The sequence below is a fragment of the Henckelia pumila genome, chromosome 2, assembly GCF_033568475.1.
Source record: "Henckelia pumila isolate YLH828 chromosome 2, ASM3356847v2, whole genome shotgun sequence".
In the NCBI taxonomy this organism is placed as follows: Eukaryota; Viridiplantae; Streptophyta; class Magnoliopsida; order Lamiales; family Gesneriaceae; genus Henckelia; species Henckelia pumila.
In genome coordinates, this window is record NC_133121.1 from 153,300,446 (window position 1) to 153,319,792 (window position 19,347).

Sequence of the window (19,347 nt, forward strand, 5' to 3'; positions counted from 1 at the left end):
GGTGGTCGATCGAGATAAAAGTTTTATTTAAATTTTTGGCCTAAGAATTTTTAAGAGTCTACAATATTTATTTTAAGATTTATTCTATAGAAAATTTAGGTTTTGCATATATAAATATTTTAAAAGTCCATTTTTCACATAATTGGGTCATTTTTAGAGCTTTTAGGGCACTTTAATCTTTGGGTCTTTATTTATTTCGAAAATTATCACTTTTATTTTCCCAAAAAAAAATTTTTTTGGAGTTGGGCTAGGATTCTATTCTTTTAAGCCCATAAACAAGTGATTATTAGGGCCTATGATCCATTCTTTTTTAAAGACCCGTTAGAAGCCCTAATCCATTCTCTTCTTCCCCTTCCTCTCGACGGTCTCATTTCTGCGAATCTAAACAACTGTCGTAGTTCATTTCACTTGCACACACATCACAAAATCTCAAGGAAAAGTTCAAGATTTTTGAGGAATCTCGACCGCCTCGTCTCCGGCTTTGTTTTCCTACCCTTCGTTTCTCGTTTAAGGCATGTCTTTCCCTTTCCTTGGCTCACCATTTAGATTGATATACCTACTACTTAAGTTTAAAAATCGTATTTGTGCATTATGTTTGTGGATTGAATCTCTCGACTTCGAGTTATATGTATCATGGTTCACGTATCTGTGATTGTTGGATTTCTTGCATTTTTGGGCCTAACTGGTTCGAGTAGCTGCTGGGCAACGATGGGAAGTTAGTGGTTGGGAGGTTAGTTGGGTGTGTAGAAGGTTGGTTGGAAGGCCGGTCATGGCCTGGAGTTGGTTGGGTCTGGGAGCCGATCGGTTATGGATATGGCAGTGAGCAGGTTATTTGTTTGAGCGCAATAACGCAGCACTTCACTTGGGAACCCGTAGTGCTAGAGTGAAGCACAGTATCTCTTCACTTGCGCAACCCCTACTGCAGTTGCTCTAGAAGTAGCGCAACAGCGCTTCACTTGGGAACCAGTAGCGCTAGAGTGAAGCGCAGTAGCTCTTCACTTGCGCAACTCTTACCGCAGTTGTGCTAGAAGTAGCGCAACAGCGCTAGGGGAGGTGCCTAGCGCAGCTGTGCTAGTGGTAGTGCAACTGCGCTAGCTAGGGAAGGTGCAACAGCGCCAACCCACCCCTTTAAAAAAAAAAGAAAAAAAAAAATTCTTTTGTTCTTGCTACTCGGGCAGTTCGGGCGGGTTACTGGTCCGGGTTAAGGGATATAGGGTCATAGGTTATTGGCTTGGGTTTGGGTTACTTGAATTGAATTCGGGACGGGTAAATTAATTTAGAGTCAAGTTGTATAATGGGTCAAAATTTAATATTGGGCCTAAATATGATTTTTGGGCAAAAATAGTAAATTTTAGGCTTGAAGTAATTTTAAATGGGCCTTAAGTATGGGTTGGGTTTAAGTTTTGGTTAATAGGCTAATCTAAGTATTATTGGACCAATTTAAGTCTTATGGAGCTAATGTAAGTATTATTTTGGGTTAGTACAAGTGTAGCGTACCAATCTAAGTATAAGGGCTTAAGGTATGGGACATCAACTCGAACCAGCCGTGTTAAATTAAATTGTTCGTAAATATATATTTAATAGACGTATATGTATATTTTGATATAAATATGATTTCTATGAAAAAATAATTAAATATATATTTACGGGCAGAGATTTGAAGGAAAAATGATATTTTAATTCACGATTCATGCATATATTTTATGTTAAGTCATTGGCATGTGAAGAAAAATATTTTGGGATAATTGATGTGAATTGTGACAAATACGGGACTGAAGGTCGGGAATCTGAGCCCGATGACCTTTCCACTCATGATTATGAGCCTTCAGAACCCCAGAGGTTTGGTGACGAGGCATAGGAGTCGTAGGGAAAGCCTACAGGTTCGGTGACCCTCATTGCCACGTACGTTGGTTATAGATTGATCATTCGAATTAGGTTACACTTAACTGATATGACCCACACAGCAAAAGATTTTATGATTATAACATGCCATAATTTATGCTACGCATTTATGTTATGATTATGTTACGATACAGTATTATGCATATGATTTTACGACCATGCATGCATTAGACTCCTCAGGTTACTTTTATATACGATACGTGCTTGCATGTGGTTTTATTTAGTAGTATTTGTTATTAAAGGTAGATCATGCTGGGCTTCTAGGCTCACTAGATCTAAGTGGTGTGTAGGTGAGTTTGATGCTAGTATCGAGGATGTGGTCCCGACTGATGGCGAGGACCTCAAAGCACCGACGGCGAGCTAGCATACCCGCGACCTCTACAACATTTAAATTCTCGCATTTTTATGAGATCTTACTGAGGATTGTACTAAACTAATTTCCGCACATGTTTCCTACTTTCACTATGATTTGTGTGTGGTTGGATTCCACACTTTGGATTTCCGTATTCTTACGACGTTGTATCTTCATGCATGGATTTCCTTTAAATTATACGAGCGTTTTAAATTGCTAGAGTACAATCAACTTATTATATGTTATACTACTTTAAATAAACCTATTTTTAGTATAGACGCATATATGTATGGGCATATATGTAATACATAAAAAAATCCCTCAAGTTTTTGGTTGTTTCATATATGGTTCACCTAAACAACGTGATTTTGGTTCGATATTGTGAGTTCTTCTTGGCTCGTAAATGATCAATTGTACGAACCTTGCTTGAGTATATAGGGAAAATTGCCACACTGAATGTTGATGAGAGGCACTTCTTTAGCCCACTCTGAAGTCTGAAACAATCACAACATCTTCATGATATTATTCTATGGCCACATTTCATTATAGCTCATCATAACATGTTGATTATACACGATATAGTACTATTTGGATTTGTATATAAATGTAAGCCCATAATTATTACCCTCACTAAGTCCTCAATGACTTAACCTCTGTTTTCTTCTATTTATTATAAATTCCAAATAAATAGGAAGAGGAGCCACACCTGGATGAAAGTTAAGCAAGAGTTTATACGCTAGATTGTTATGTGTTGTGTTAGGATCAGCGAGTGTGTGTAGAGGGGAGGGGGTTGAATACACATTTGCACTTTTTTCGAATTGATGACTGAGTTCATTCGTGGTCACAAATGAACAATTTGTTTATTTCTTGATTGTCAATACTAATTGATCAACAAAAGAGTCGTGCGGAATAAGATCAAATAATAGATAAAACAAAAATAGTAAGGCTCAACTAAAATGGTAAGAACACAAAAATTGTTTATGGATGTTCGGAGATAAAATCTCCTACGTCACCTCATATTCCCTTTGAAAGTTTTACTAGAATATTTGAGTGATGCTGCAGTAGCCCGGTTCCATTTTACAAGATTAATTAGTAAAAATGGTTAAGAATGGATTAGAGGCTTAATTTAGAATTAATTATACAATTTTTGGAAATTTGACCAAGGTGAGTTTGGAACGTCCAAACCAGGATCGGAGGATCCGAACTCCTTCGTAGGCATGACCTAGGATCGGAGGCTACGTCCAGATCGGATCGTCCGAACCCAGTTAGGCCATGAAGGGTTGAGGTGTCAAGGTTGATCAGACACGTAGCAGTTCGGAGCATCCAAAGTAGGGATCGGAGTGTCCGAACTATGCATGCAGTGACGTGTATCGTATGCAAGGTTCGGAGTGTCCGATCTCTCCCCGATCGGAGCATCCGAACTCCGCCTATAAATAGGCCCTCAAAGAAGTCATTTTCTCACACCAATCCAAACTTTTCTCTCTCGGTTTAGGAACTTCCTAGGTGATTTCTAGCCTTCTTAGGCTTGGTCCGGGAGTTGGCAAGGTGCTTCGGGGTTGTTGCGGAGAGGTGCCCAAGTTCTGAGGCAGTCGTCATCAGAGGGCTGATGACGGATGCAGGTATAGTTCTGGCTTGTTATAGTAAATAGAGAGTATGCTATAGCTTAGTTATGACTTTTAGAATAATGTTATAATGCATGAGTACTTTGCATTATAGTACGGACGATAGGCTTGGACATAGAGCTGGTCTAGCTTGCCTTAGTATTTGAGGTACGGAAGTATTATTCGAGATATCCAGATTGAGTATGTATATATTATGTGTTTGCATGGATTATGTGATTGAATTTTTTATATGTCTTTATATATAGCATGTCATGACTGTATGTTTCATACATGAGCATATTGAACATTTACCTTAGAGGTATAGGGCGCTCACCCTACGAGTTTGTGGATGGTTGGATACGTAAGTCTTGTGTCAGGTCACCGTGATGGTTGGACACTTGTACTAGTATCATGTCATCATTATCCACTGGGTATATGAGCCACCTCCTGAGGTGACGGCGCAATGTGCTATATACCATGGGCCTGGTTTATGAGCTAGTTTCTTGACCTGAGTGTCTTGGTACCCAATTCATTTGCATTCATGCGCATATAATAGTGTATACTCATACTCTCGTACTGAGCTTTTCATGATCACGTCCCGTACTTTGTTGTATCTGGACACCCTATTCCATGGGGCAGATCTGCGGTTGGATGAGACGGGTGGTTCCAGGAGGGCTTAGGCAACTGATGGCTAGCAGGGATATTTGACTAAGCTTTTGTTTTCTGGTGTATTTGGGTTAACACACTTGGTTATTTGATATGGTTGTAATCAATATTTAATTGTTGTTTATGTTTTTTCGCTGATTATTTCTGATTATTGATTTTTTTTAAGTTAAATGCATGCTTAAGCTTCTGGTTAGTAGGTGATCATGGTGCGGGTCACTACAGATACAAACACTTGTATAACCCCAATTCAGAAAGGATTTAACACTGCTGTAATGCCCCGAAAAATATTTAATTTGAGAATTTATGGAATTTTTTATTTAAATTCCGTGTTTCATAAATTAAGGGACTGAATTGAAGTTTGAAAGCTTGAACAGGGGCTGAATTGCAATTTGGACTAGACAAATCATTTAAGGAATTAAATGAGATGTTTGATATCTCATTATCATCACCATCATCCGTGAGTTTGCAGAGAGGAGAGAAGAAGAAAAACCCATCACCATTTTCATCGTTCCGAGCTTCGATCCGCCTCATTCGACCGGTAGAATTCGAAGATAATTGCATATTTTCAATCCTTGCGACGATAGATACATTTTACGTAAGTTTCGTGAAATTCTACCAAGTTCTAATTTTTTGTTTTTGCATTGGATTCAAGATTTGATTGTATAAACATGTTCTTGAGTTGATAAAGATGATATATCTAAGAAGGTTTGAGAAAATACCATCGTCTGAGCATGTTTTCCATTTTCGGATGAATTTTCGAAAAACCCACGTTTTTGGGCTTTCGATATCCGAAAATGATGATGATGATTTGATGATGTTTTGAGTTGATATTGTTGAATAAATAGTGTTGACAATTTTGGAAATATCGGTTTTGGGTCGTTATGCCGCCGGTTTGAGTTTTGACGAATATATTGAGCTTTTGAGTTGAAATGAGTTTGAAATGTGATATTGAGAAGTTATGCTATCCATTTCAGATTTGAATTGGAGATTATCGAATTCGAGTTGCAAGAATTCGAATTTTTGAATGTTCAATCAAGGTTTGAGTTGATTATTTGAATGGAAATTGATATGAGCTTTGTATTGTTGTAGCCATTCAAGAGTTGAGCATTTACGGAATTGAGAATTGAGGTATGAGCATATGAGGAATAAATGGGATTGAATCTCTATATGAGTTGATTTTTCGAGTCCCGAGAAAAATCACACACTTTACTTGTTACATGTTATTGCTTGAAGTAATTGATTCACGTGTTTTAAATGACATGAGTTGTTTTGATCCTAGAATTTTGCCTGCATCGACTTAGAAGAATAAGAGAGTGAGAGAGACGCTGATGTGAAGAGGATCCCTATATTAATTCCCAAATAGCACTGCTAGTTCAAGAAGCATTGTTGCGCGTATGCATCGTATCATGAAAGCGTTGTTGCGCATGATGTAGTGCAGTTGAGCTTGGTTCTTTAGGGTAGCGCTATTGCGCTTGGTGATGCACGGGTGCACATAAGGAGAGGCGTGGCCGCGCTGAGCATAGCACTTTATACATAGACTAGCGCGGGCGCACTTGATCAAGAGTGCAGGAGCGCATGTGCTTCGCATATGGTCTCTTCAAAACTTGAAAAGTTCAAAATTTTTGTAAATTAGGCCTAAAAAATTCCCAAGAATGCACCCAAAAATAATTGATTAACAAAAAAAATTGAAGAAAAACAAAAGCAAAAATTAAATAAAAACAAAAACAAAAATTTGGGTTGCCTCCCAAAAAGCACTTGGTTTAGCGTCTTCAGCCAGACTGTCACTGGTCCTAGACAGTTGTCTTTTTGTTGAGGGTCTTCCATTTCTCTTTCACCCTCAAAATATACTCCACAAACTGCTTTTTAAATTTCTCTTTCTTTGGCTTATTTTTCTTCTTTGGTACGCTCGGCTCTTTCTCCTTTGGCGATTCTACCTCTCTAACAGCTTTGTGACGACATTCTAGCTTCTCGAATCGCTCAATCATGAACAATTCCTCCATGGATGAATTATTAGCCTTCTCGAATATGTGAACAATTAATTTTTCACCTTCCACATCCAACGTCAATTCACCATTCTTAATGACATCTGCAGTAGCCAAAAATGGTCTTCCAAAAATGAATGGACCATCATGATCTTCTTCTATGTCCAAGATCACAAAATCAATCGGAAAGATAAATTTATCCACTTTGACTAGTACATCTTCAACAATACCACGTGGATACGTGATACTTCTATAAGCCAAATTCAATGTAATCGTGGTCGATTTCATCTCTCCAAGCTCCAAGGCCCTATAAATAGACAATGACATCAAATTAATATTGGCCCCTAAATTACATAAAGCACAACTAATATGAGAACCACCAATAAAACAAGGTATAGTAAAACTCTCTGGATCTTTCAACTTTTGTGGCATCTTTTTTTGGAGCACGACGTTGCATTCTTTAGTCAAGTTCACAACCTCATTCTCTCGCAGCCTTCTCTTTTTAGACATCACTTCCTTAATGAATTTTGCATAGTTTGGCATTTGATCCAAACCATCAGCAAAAGGGATGTTGATGTATATCTTCTTGAAAATCTCCAAAAATTTTGTGAATTGCTCATCCAAGGCCTTTTTACTGAACCTCTGTGGGTATAGAAGTTGTGGCTTATACATTGGTTTCGGCTCAGGTTCAATCTTTTTCTCCTCAAATTTCTTCTCAATTTTATTCTCTGCAGAATTTTCGACCTTCTGTTCCTCTACTGAAATTTTGATCCCCTCAGATCTTTTTCTCTCAGATTTACTTCCTTCAGCCCCTATTCGTTTCCCACTCCACAACTCTATGACCTTGCATTGCTCTATTGGATTCACCTCTGTATTGCTTGGAAAGTGGCCTCGGTTGTTATCTTTCAATGCAATCGCTAGCTTCCCAATTTGAGTCTCCATAGATTTCATCATAGAATCCATGTTTACCACATGCGTCTCCAAGCTATCAAGACGAGACTCAGTTATCGCCATCATTTTACCAAATTCAGTGACAAAAGTGCTTACTACATCTTCCAACAACGGTTTTCCTTCACCCTTATTCATATTGAACCCCGGAGGAGGATTCAGCACATTTTTATTGTTGGCATATGAAAAATTCTCATGGTTACACAAGCCTGGGTGATAAGTATTAGGAATAGGATTACCTCGATAGCCTCCATAATCTCTTGGATTGATGTACTGAGCTTCTTCAAGTGGGTGAGATTCTTCAATGGCAACTGAAACACCTGCTGAATCCGCTATGCTCACTTTGTGCAATGCAGCCACTTGTGTAGTCAAGGCAGATAGTTGGGCAGAGATAGATGTGAGAGGTTCAACTGCATAAAATACTACAGATTTCTTGACTCTCATACGTTCAGAAGGACACTAGAAGCTGTTGATTGTCATTTGCTCCAGCATGTCAGAAGCCTGAATGGGGTCCTTTGAAAAGATGGTACCTCCTGCAGCAGAGTCCACTGACATTCTTGTAGGCGTATTCACCATTATAGAACAACTCAATTTCTTCCCAATCTGCAAAATTTTGATTAGGACAATGCCTCAACAAATCCTTGTATCTCTCCCATGCTTCATATAACTGCTCTGAATCATGCTGCCTGAAAGTACTAATCTTGATCTTCAGTTGGATGGACTTGACAGGTGGAAAATAATTCACTAAAAATTTGACAGTCATGCCCTCCCAAGTGGTTATGCTTCCCAACGACAGTGATTGCAGCCGACTCCTCGCCTGATCCTTGAAAAAAAATGGGAATAGACGCAGTCTAATGGTATCCTTGGAAACTCCATTCATCTTTACATATCAGTGATATCCAGGAATGTCCTCAGATGTAGATGAGGATCAGCAGTAGCACTCCCATTAAACTGGTTCTGTTGAACCATATTGATCAATTCCGGTTTCAGCTCAAAATTATTGGCATTTATGGTTCCTCGAGCAATTCCTGATTAGTGAGCCTGAACAGTAGGCCGAAAGTGATCTCGAATTGGCAGCAAGGGAGGTGGATTTTCTTCAGCCATATTCCTTAACTATTCTCTTCTTAACCTTCTCAACGCTCGTGCAGTTCGTTCGATCTGCAGATCAAACAGTAAAGAATCAACGCTTTGAGATCTTCTCATACACTTAAATTCAAAAATAGTGAACTCAATCAGTAACTAAAATAAAATAAAGAAAAACTCTAAATTAAAATCTAGACTAATTGATAACAAGACTAGAATAACTTCAAAAATTTACTCTCCGGCAACGGCGCCAAAAACTTGTTGCATAATTTTATGCCCGCAAGTGCACGGTGTCAAGTTTTAATAAAAAGTGAGTAAAGTATTGTTCCCACGAAGAGTAGTAGTGAAAATTATTCAGTATTTGTAATTAAAATAGTCCAAAATTTATTTAGAAAAATTAAATAGAGAATTTTGGTTTGAAAACTTAAATAATTAATAAACTTCAGCAAACCCAACACTCAATTCAGAGAAATATCAATGAGATAATAATGGTATATAGGATTTGATTTCACCTGGTTTTGACAACAACTACTTCTAATTAAATTATTTTAATCAATTCTATTCAATTAATAGCTAAAAACACTTGGTTATTTTATTTCCCTCTCCCGAGCAGCAAATAAAGTGTATCAATTAAGATTCGATTCTAATATCCCTATTAAAAATCTAAGCTTATGTTCTTTCCAAAACTCCATTAAAGTTATACACTCTCCCGAGATATATAAACATTCACAGTGTATTTTTTAATGTCCTATTCAAAATACCCTCTCCCGAGCAATGATTTGAAATAAATATGAAAATTAAATTATTGATCAAGTAATTGAAAAGACAATCAAATCTAAAAAACACAATTAATTTTGGAGAATTCAATTCAATAAAATCAAAAGTCGTACAAGTGTCTACCCCAGACTACATCATCCTTTAAACTAAGAAAATTTAGTTCATATTCAAAATATGATAAACGCAAAACATGTTCAGAAAAGTAGACATCAATTCAATAATAAAAAGTTCAGATAAGAATAACAAATCTGTAGTCCCTCTTCCGTGTATGGTTGATCGATCTTCGTCTTTGTTCTTTTAAGTTCTTCAATCCTTGTGCAGATTTCCTCTTTCGAGTTCCTCTCTTAATTCTCACGATTTTTCTCTCAAAAAAATCTCTGTGTTGTGCGACTGCCCTCCCCCCTCCTTGTTATCTTCAACTTCTCTTTTATATGTAGATGAAAGCCCATCGATCAAGCCCAAAAGAATTTGAAAGTTTCCTTCCCGAGAAATTAAAAACTCTGATCACCGCGATGGCGCGGGCGCACATGAACTATGTCTTTTATTTTCCACAACTTCCTACCTACAACGATATTCCGCATCCATAAAGCGCTGCAGCGCTAAGCACTTCTCATTCAGCACTGCTATGCTTAAACGTAGCGCTATTGCGCTTGTTCTTCTTCCTTTCTTCTGATGTTTCTGCTGTCATTTTTCCCTTTCTTTCAATCTTATTTTCTTCTCTTTCTCACCAACTTAATAATTTCCCTACATGCACACAAACAACAACAAAAACACATAAATTCGCTCGAAACAAAGCCAAGTTCAATTAAAATCATAAACATATTAAGCGCATAAAATGAACTTATCACGACATATTCGTCGAAGACATAATAACACGCGGCAATTGATCTCAAATGGAGTTATCACAATTAATTATGTAAAATCAAAAAATAACTTGGCGGATCCGCTTACAAATGCATTTAATATAGATCAAGTGTATAGCTTGTCAAGGAGAATGATCTTAAATTCTACAAAATAAAGGTATCATGATGGTAACCCAACCTTTTTATTAGAGATCCCAAAATCTTGGTTCAATGAGACAACTAAATTATGAGAACTTGAGTAACCCTCAGGAATTTCTTCCAACCCATTCCTAGGACGAAAAGTGTTGAAGCCTACCTATGTACTGAGGTTAAGTTTCAAACTTTTAATAGTTTCTTGCTCAGAAATGGCGAAGTATGGTAGAATACTCTTATAAAGATACCACCTATGTAAGTGTGAGAATGAGTTGTCTCGAAAAAAAACTTATGAAGCCAAGATGTGTTCCATGGCCAAAATGGACACAACCAGATAAACCAAATAGAAATGAAAGAAAGTTGTTGTGTAGGTACTGTTATCTGGTTTTACACAAACTACCAAGAAGTTCAAGACATCATATTCACTTCCTGACCTAGTAATTCCGATATTATTCTACTAAAGAAGGTTCAAAGTCATAAGTTACTTTTCCTGATGCAATAACTTTCTGTGTAAACTCTCTTTGAAAATCATGTGCATTCATGCATTAATTTCATTCATGTAGGAGATTGTTGGAAATTTTGAAGTTTAATGAATGGAAATTAAGCATAGAGAAGCTCGAAAAAGGGGAGAAAAAGAAAAAAACAAAAGAAAAAAATAATGTAGACACCAAAAAGTGGCGCCTGAAGCATTTTTTCACGAAAAGTTGTCTTCCTTTTCGAGTTTTTCTGATGTCATTTCATCTAAATGACTTCTTTTGGTGGTTCTTGTCAGCTATTTAAACCAAGAAACACACTACATGATGAAATATTTTGTCACTACAGACAAAAACCTTAAATATGAGAATAAAATATCATTTTTATATAGAGATTCTTAGATTTTTCAAAGCATCTTTATGCATTCATATTGCTTCTCCTTCTTCTTTCTACAAAGATAGTTTATAACTTTTTTGGTTTTGAAACTTATGAATTATTGTGCTATTATCACAGGTTAAAGTTGTTGTATTTTGAGATAAGATTGTCGTATTCCGTCAGCACCATGAGTGGGGCAAAATCTTCTTGAGAAATCTTGTTCGACACGAGCCTCAATTTGTTAAAGTCATTTCTGTTTCTTTGTCATATTCAAATTTCCATAACACCTACTCCCACAAGATTTAAAGTTACTATTTTATTTTTTTTATAAAAATATAATTTAATGGTTTTATTTTAATCACATATTTAATTTCAAATGAGAAATATATAGCTAGCTATTAAATTACATTACTGATACTAGAATTTATAGAATGAGATAATTGTTTCTGCCAATTAATGTGATAATTATATTGTATATATATGTTTTTCATGTCATCTAAATTGTATTATTAAATAAATGATTATATGAAAGAGTTTAAAGAATAAAGTAATAAAAATAATAATTCTAAAGTAAATGATTTTAGAATTTTTTTTTGTTATTATTTAATTTGTTTGTTATGAAAGCTATTTAATGAAGAAGATCGTCGATTTTACATGTAATTCACAATAATATAGTGAATTAACTGAAAAATATTTTTTAAATATTGTGGCAAAAATATGTTACCCTATAGAAATTTCCTTGAAAAGCCACCACTCCATTTCTCATATATATATATATATATATTTCTATCTCTTTCTATCTTATTAAAATTCAGGCTATTATAATAATTGTTTGTACGTTGGTATGACCAGTATTACAAAAACTCTCCTCTTAATTCAAAAAAAACAAAAATAAGCCCACTATATTCACATCGTGGGTGAAATGGAAGGAGAGTACAACTATTTAGCAGTTTCATATACTCCTAATTTGCAAAATTAACTATTTGCAACAAATTCCTTCGGATCTTAGGTTTCTCATGCAAATGTGCTATATTTTCTCCTCTGGTTTTTACCATTACGCAACTCCTATTCTTGGAAATTGCAAAAGAAATCTCTAGTTGTTGTATGTTTTTTATCATCTTCACTATTCTCTGGTAAGATTTGCGGTTATATGTGATTTTTAATCAATAGATTTTTGCGGATGGTACCACTTTTTGTTTATATTGTTATCTTTGTGTTGTGTTTTTTGTTGGTTGCAACTTACATTGTTCTTTCTTTGAGCCAATTTTTTTGTGTTACTCTTGACAATTTAATGATTGTGTATATATGGGTTGCAGATTAACTGTTTGTCAAAATGCCTTTCAATTTCTTCTAGAGAGTTGAAACATTGTGATGCATGATTTGAAAAAAAAAATCTGATCTTATCACTGGTAAACTTTTATGGTTGAGGAAAAATTTTAAATGAAATTCTACTTAATGATCATATTAACTCCTGAAAAGTCTCTATTTATTTTTCGTTGTATTATACTAGTTGAGGCTCTTAGAACAATTATTTTTGTATGACAAGAGGACATCAATTTATTTCTTTTCCTGTTCTACCCAAATCATATTTGATATGTTTATTTTAATTTTTTTTATTTTTTTAAGGGAATTTTATTTCCTAAAATATCTTTTAAAGTTTTTAAAGATTTTTAATCAAGTCTTTTCTCTTTCTTGGACTCAAAGTTTCAATATAATTATTTTCTTAATTGATAAGATATGAGATATTATATACTTATGATATTATCTTGTATCTCTCATATCTTAATCTTTTGTTACTTTATCTTTGCAGATTCAATTTTGAATCAAGGAAACGAGATGAAGCTAATTTTGGAGATTAGAGTCCACACCTACATGGAAACAAATCATGAAGGGTTTTATAAAAGGCGTAGCGACTTGCATATAAGATAGAGACACGAACGAGAGAGAGGTGAGTTTGAGAATTTGAGCGTATACTTTGAATATTTCTGAAGCTTGGATTTACAGATTTGTTCGTGCTACTTTACTTGATCAACTTTGAAGGTTTTGAGAGCATAGAAGATTGGGTCATCGTTGTGTTGCTCTCGTGTTTAGTCGTCAAGGATCAACTCCGTTTACTTATTTTCTTGTTCTACTTTACGTAGACTTTTAGGAGTTGTTTTTATTATTTATTTTCTCACATGTTTTGAGAAAATTGATTTTACAATGATTCACTAGTTTTAGGGTTTTGTACAAACTCTTTATTACTTTTTCTAGTGAAAGTTTTGCACTGAGGCACTGCACAAGTGCTTTGTACTTATGCTTAAATATTTGAGTCTGTTTATTTGGCAGTTTGGTTATTTTATTCACGCTTTCATAAATCGGCTGCATGTTATGAAAGATGTTGTCAACATCAAGTAACAACATCTGAATCTGATATTGTGTTCAACCATATATTCCTTACAAGTTGCATCAGAGACAGAATCTTGATACACAAAGAACTGATCCTGGTTGATATTTTTCTTCAGGGAATAATATGGACTCATCTACTACATCCAATTCGTTTTTGAATCCTCCAGTCCTTGATGGAACAAATTATGCCTTGTGAAAAACTATGATGTGCTTTACTATCAAAGCTATGGATGAGCCTGCATGGAAGAGTATACTTACCGGTTGGACTGCACCAAAAACCATTGATAAAGATGGTGATTACATCATAAAACCATAGACATCATGGACCACCGAGGAGGCACGGATTTCTAGTTTTAATGCTAAGGAAATCAACGCTATATTCTCAAGCGTGGATATGAGGATGTTTTGGCTTATTGTTGACTGTGTCACTGCCAAGGATACATGGGATACTCTACAAGAGCATTGTGAAGGGTCTGAGAGTGTCAAAAGAACAAGGATGAGACTACTGAATTCCAAATTCGAGAACCTTAGAATGAACGAAGATGAAACTATTTCAGATTATTATCAGCTTCTTCAAGAGTTAGTCGCTGAAGCATTCACTCTTGGAGAACCAATTGCAAATGAAAGGCTGGTGCATAAGGTTCTTCGTTCATTTTTGGAGAGATTTAATGAAATGATTTGGGCGCTTGAAGAAGTGAATGACACGTCAAAGATGAATTTAACTGAACTTATAAGCATTCTTCAAGTGTTTAAAATGAATTCTACGGCGCAGAATAATGACAAAGGTAAATCAATCTCCTTTCAAGTCTCAAATGACTCATATGAGGACTTTGTTCAATTTTGAAAAGAAGTTCCTCAGTTTGATCTAGAGGATGATACGATCTCACTCATCACAAAAAAGTTTAGTGATTATCTGAAGAAGATGAAGGAGACCAAGAAGTCTGATCAGAAACTTAAGGCTCCAATGTTTTCTAACAAGCCTTTAAGAATTGCTTGGCCAGATCAGTCACCGAGGAAGTTTTTTTCTGATCCTCAAAAGCCTTGACTTATGCTGGAAGGGAAGAAGAAACCTATTTCAAAGAATATAGACACTGTACAGTGTCATGCATGTCAAGGTTTTGGACATTATTTCAATGAGTGTGAAAATAATCTTCGGAAAGGAATGAACACATCCTTGAGTGATGAAGAGTTTGAAAAAGATGAAGAACAGGAAGATGAAGAAAGTCACACAGCTCTTTCAGCTTTATTGGAAAGCAAGAAGATTTTTCAAGTCAATCCCTTAGGTGTTTCCGTATGTGTTTCCACACCTGGCCGCAACATCTCCCAAAGGTCAGTATGTTCGACTTCCTTTACTGCTAATGATAAGTGCAATTCTGATGCAGGTGATGAAACAATGTCTATGGAAGATGTTCGCATGATGTATTAAGAGTTGTATTCTGACTGGATTGAAATGAATAAGATGAATACTATTCTTTCAAAGGAAAATACTGACTTGAAGGCTGTTGTGTCAAGACTTGAAGTTGTGCTGAGTAAGAAGGACATGGAATTGTGTCAGGTAAAGGAAGAACTTGGGAAAGCTAAGGCCACACTGGCCAAGTTCAACTCAAGCACAAACAATCTTGATTCTTTGCTCATGATGGAAATAGATGGTAAGACAGGATTAGGCTTTGAAAACAACAAATTTGAGGTTGGTGAATCTTCAAAAGCTCCTGTTTTTGTCAAAGAAAGTAGATGTACATGAATCTCACCCAAAAAGGACACATCAACCAATCCACCAAAACCAAAGCCACAGCATACTCTTCCTATAAGTCTGAAAGAAAACGTAAGTTTTTCTGTCACTACTATCATAGATTTGGTCATATCAAACCAATCTGTTTTAAGTTGCAGGAAGACTACAGACAGAGGTCTGCATCTAAGGTGGTGTCTAAGATGTTTCCCAACACCTCACACAACATCTTTGAGAACAGATCTATTGTAAAAAAAGATTGGGACCAAAGGCTGATATTCATTGTTATATGATCTATTCTGCTTTTGAGAACTAATGTTTCAGGTCCTTGGTACTTTGATAGCGGAAGCTCATGTCATATGACAGGTTCCAAAAGGTTTCTCACTGATTATGTTGAACAGAAGAGTGGGAAAGTGACTTATGGAGGAGGTTCTAAGGGAAATATTGTTGGAAAAGGCACACTGAATGTCGCTTGTTTACCTAAGCTTCGATACGTGCTCCATGTTGAAGGACTAACTACAAATCTAATAAGCATTAGCCAACTTTTGATGATAACTTGCATGTGCAGTTTGATAAGAAATTATGCAAAGTTTTTTATAGTTCTAATATGTTTTTTATTACAGGCACTAGGTCATATGATAATTGTTATCAACATGGAGAGGAGATGACTTGTAGGCATACAAATGTGGATGAATTTAACCTTTGGCATCAAAAGTTGGGTCATGCAAAGTTCAAGACATTGAAAAATTTAAATAAGCTTGATGTTATTAGAGGTATACCTAATTTAAAATCTGGAATTCCATTTGTGTGTGAAGCATGTCAAAAAGAGAAACATACTAGGGTGTCGCACCAGATGTTTCCAACATCTGAGACAACATGCTGTCTTGAGCTTATACATATGGACTTGATGGGTCCAATGAATGTTGAAAGCTTCGGAGATAAGAAATACTCTTTCGTTTGTGTTGATGATTTTTCAAGATATATGTGGGTAAGTTTTTTGAGAGAAAAATCAGATATATTTGATGTTTTTAAGAAATTGCTCACAAGGATTGTTAATCTACACAACCTGAAGGTAGTCAGAATTCGCATTGATCATGGTAAGGATTTTGAAAACTCTTCCTTTGCAAATTTGTGTGATAAGAAAGCTATTTCTCATTTATTTTCTGCTCCTAAAACTCCACAACAGAATGAAATTGCTGAAGGAAATAATAGAACTTTGCAAGAGGCTCGAGTGATGTTGAGTTCTAAAAATATTTCAAAACGCATTTGGGCAGATGCCTTAAACACAGAGTGTCACATTTTAAATAGAGTATACTTGAGAAATGGTTCTACTATAACATCTTATGAAATTCTCATGGAAATGAGGCCAAACCTTAAGTACTTTTTATGTTTTTGGCTGTGTATGTTATGTTTTGAATGATAGAGATCATCTTGCTAAGTATGATGCAAAAAGTTTTAAATACTTGTTCTTAGGTTATGCTTTGAATAGTCGAGCTTACAGGATGTTTAAGTTAAGAACTAGAACAATTTTTGAGTCTATTAATGTTTTTTCGATGACTTTGCATATCTGAAAAAGAAAACTACCGAAGATGAAGTTGATAATCTGCTTGAAATTTTTGGAAATTCAAATGTTGTCCAAGGTATTACAACACCTATGACAACATCTTCATCAGAATCTCCAGAAACAAAAACTAAACAGTCCAATGATGAAAATGAGGATGAGGACAGTGAGGTAAGAGAATTTGGTAAGAATATACCTACTAAAATTCAGAAGAACCATCCAACCTCACAGGTTATTGGAGATATACATGGAGACATGCAAACCCGAAGAAAGGAGAGGGCGGACTACAGAAAAATGGTTGGACTGATTTGCATGAGCTCTACGTATTCACAGGTAAGATTTTCTTCTTTTGTCTGAAACATAGAACTCAAAAATTTTGTAGAAGCTTTGAAAGATGAATTTTGGGTCAATGTTACGCATGAGGAGCTAGAACAGTTTGTTAGAAATGATTTTTGGTACTTGGTTCCGTGTCCTGATCATGGGAATGTTATAGGAACAAAATATATTTTCAAAAATAAAACTGATGAATCAGGAAACATCATAAGAAACAATGCAAGGTTGGTAGCTCAAGGGTATACACAGGTTGAGGGGTGGATTTTGATGAAATCATTGCTCCTGTAGCCCGCATTTAGTCTGTCCAAATTTTGCTTGCTATTTCATGTTATATCGGGATGAAACTTTTTCAAATGGATGTAAAAAGTGTTTTTTTGAATGGAATCTTGAATAAAGAAGTATATGCGAAACAACCTAAAGGGTTTGAGGGTCCATAACATCTTGATTATGTGTATAAGTTGAAAAGGGCATTGTATGGATTGAAGCAAGCACCACGTGCATGACAAATTGTGTATTTTTTTCAACTGACTAATCAGAATATGTAGATGTTGGAAGTTGTTGCTCACAACTCCTATGGATGAACCAAATGTTGAATGATTATGGAATTAAAAGTGAAACTCCCATAGTGTTCTGTGATAATTCGAGTGCCATTGATATATCCAGAATTACAGTACAACACTATCGAACCAAATACATTAACATAAGACATCACTTTATTCGAGATTTGGATGAGAAAGACATGATCTACATTGAGTTTGTTGGAACTAACAACCAATTAGTCGGTATATTCACAAAAGCTTTGGATTTCAAGAGATTTTTCGATCTAAGGAAGTCTCTCAGCATGTGTGCATTATAAACAAAACACAGATGTTATCTTGAGTGTTGCCAACACCTAACACAATACCTAAACATGCATGTGAATCTTTAGGAATTTTGCATTCATACTGTTTTGTGAATTGTTTGATACTTTGTAACCATCGACCATTCTACACTCAGATTTATATGCAAAATTATTTTTACAGTCTAATAGTTGTTACTTTAATTGGAGCTCTGACTAAATTAATAAGTAGTTGAGGGATGTTTGTGTATTCCATAATCTTGTCTCATGTGAACAGTGATTTCGCAAATTCAGAAGCTCAACTTGATGAAATTCTCAATGACAATTCATTTGATCCTCAAGTCTAATGGAAATTCAGAAGAAAATGAAAAAAGCTACCTAAAGGAGTCCTTTGAAGACCGTTCCTTTAGTTTGCATGCTACCACTTCGGTTGCAATAATTCTCTATGGCTGTTTGTTTATTAAAAACTCTGGAACTCATGAGTGTTGCTGCAAGATGTTGCCAACATCGGCGATAACACTTCACTTGTCAACATATTTTTTTTTTGCATATGATTGCATGTTACTTTTCTATCACACTCTGTTTTAGACATATTTAGTGTTGGATCAGTTCTCTTGTGCCCGAAAGTGCAACGGAAGTTTAAAATTTTATGTAAAAACGGAGCACATGTGTAGCATTCAAAAATATTAAACATCCATAAGATATTTAAAATTTTTACCTATCAATCTCAAAAGATTAATTTATGTCTCCAACCAAGTTGTTAACAACTTAGCTCTTGAAATGGTAGACAATATCTACAAGCTTCCAAGAGCACACCTTTTTCAAAAATGGATCAAGCCTCCAATAACACTCCTTGTTCGAAAACGGACTCCTCTTCAAATTAGGTCCACGACTAGTCAAACTAAATCCACTCTAAATATGCACTAGAATATTTAGAGCATTTTTCATTGAGAATTTCTTTGGCTTTTCTCTCAAGATGAAAGACAAAAATTTGGAAAATAAAAAGGATGAGTGTTCGGCCACTACACTAAAAATTGGAGAGAAATATTTTTTGTCTTTGTACTTAAAAGTTGTGTTATGACAAAAGACAAAGCATACATGGAAAAAATAAAAGCATGCATAGTGTTTAATAATTACTCAACACTATTTTTATTTGGGCTCTACAAGACCCAATAGTATTTAATTAATTCAACACTTGAATTAATTTAATTATTTGGACTCTACAAGGCCCACTAGTGTTTTATTAATTCAATAATTGAATTAATTTAATTAAGTTCATAATAATAATTTTGAAAATCACAATTTTCCAAAATAATTATTTTTTAAGTCAACTTTTAATATTAGAA

The 19,347-nt window shown here is 35.3% G+C and overlaps 1 protein-coding gene across 1 annotated transcript; it reads right to left on the bottom strand.

Moving 5' to 3' along the window:
- Nucleotides 1-6,311: 6,311 nt before the first annotated feature.
- Nucleotides 6,312-7,895, bottom strand: LOC140878728 (uncharacterized). Its single transcript, XM_073282342.1, has 2 exons — nucleotides 6,925-7,895; nucleotides 6,312-6,810 (listed from the first exon to the last, which is right to left on the bottom strand). The coding sequence occupies exons 1-2, from the start codon at nucleotides 7,893-7,895 to the stop codon at nucleotides 6,312-6,314; spliced, it is 1,470 nt and encodes a 489-aa protein (XP_073138443.1).
- Between the last annotated feature and the right edge of the window lie 11,452 nt (nucleotides 7,896-19,347).

Excerpts from the sequence above, each read along its gene's own strand:
- LOC140878728 (XM_073282342.1), bottom strand. The coding sequence starts at position 7,895 with ATGAGAGTCAAGAAATCTGTAGTATTTTATGCAGTTGAACCTCTCACA. Across the intron at positions 6,811-6,924 it reads CAAAAAAAGATGCCACAAAA|GGCCTTGGAGCTTGGAGAGA; the intron begins GTTGAAAGATCC and ends GTCTATTTATAG.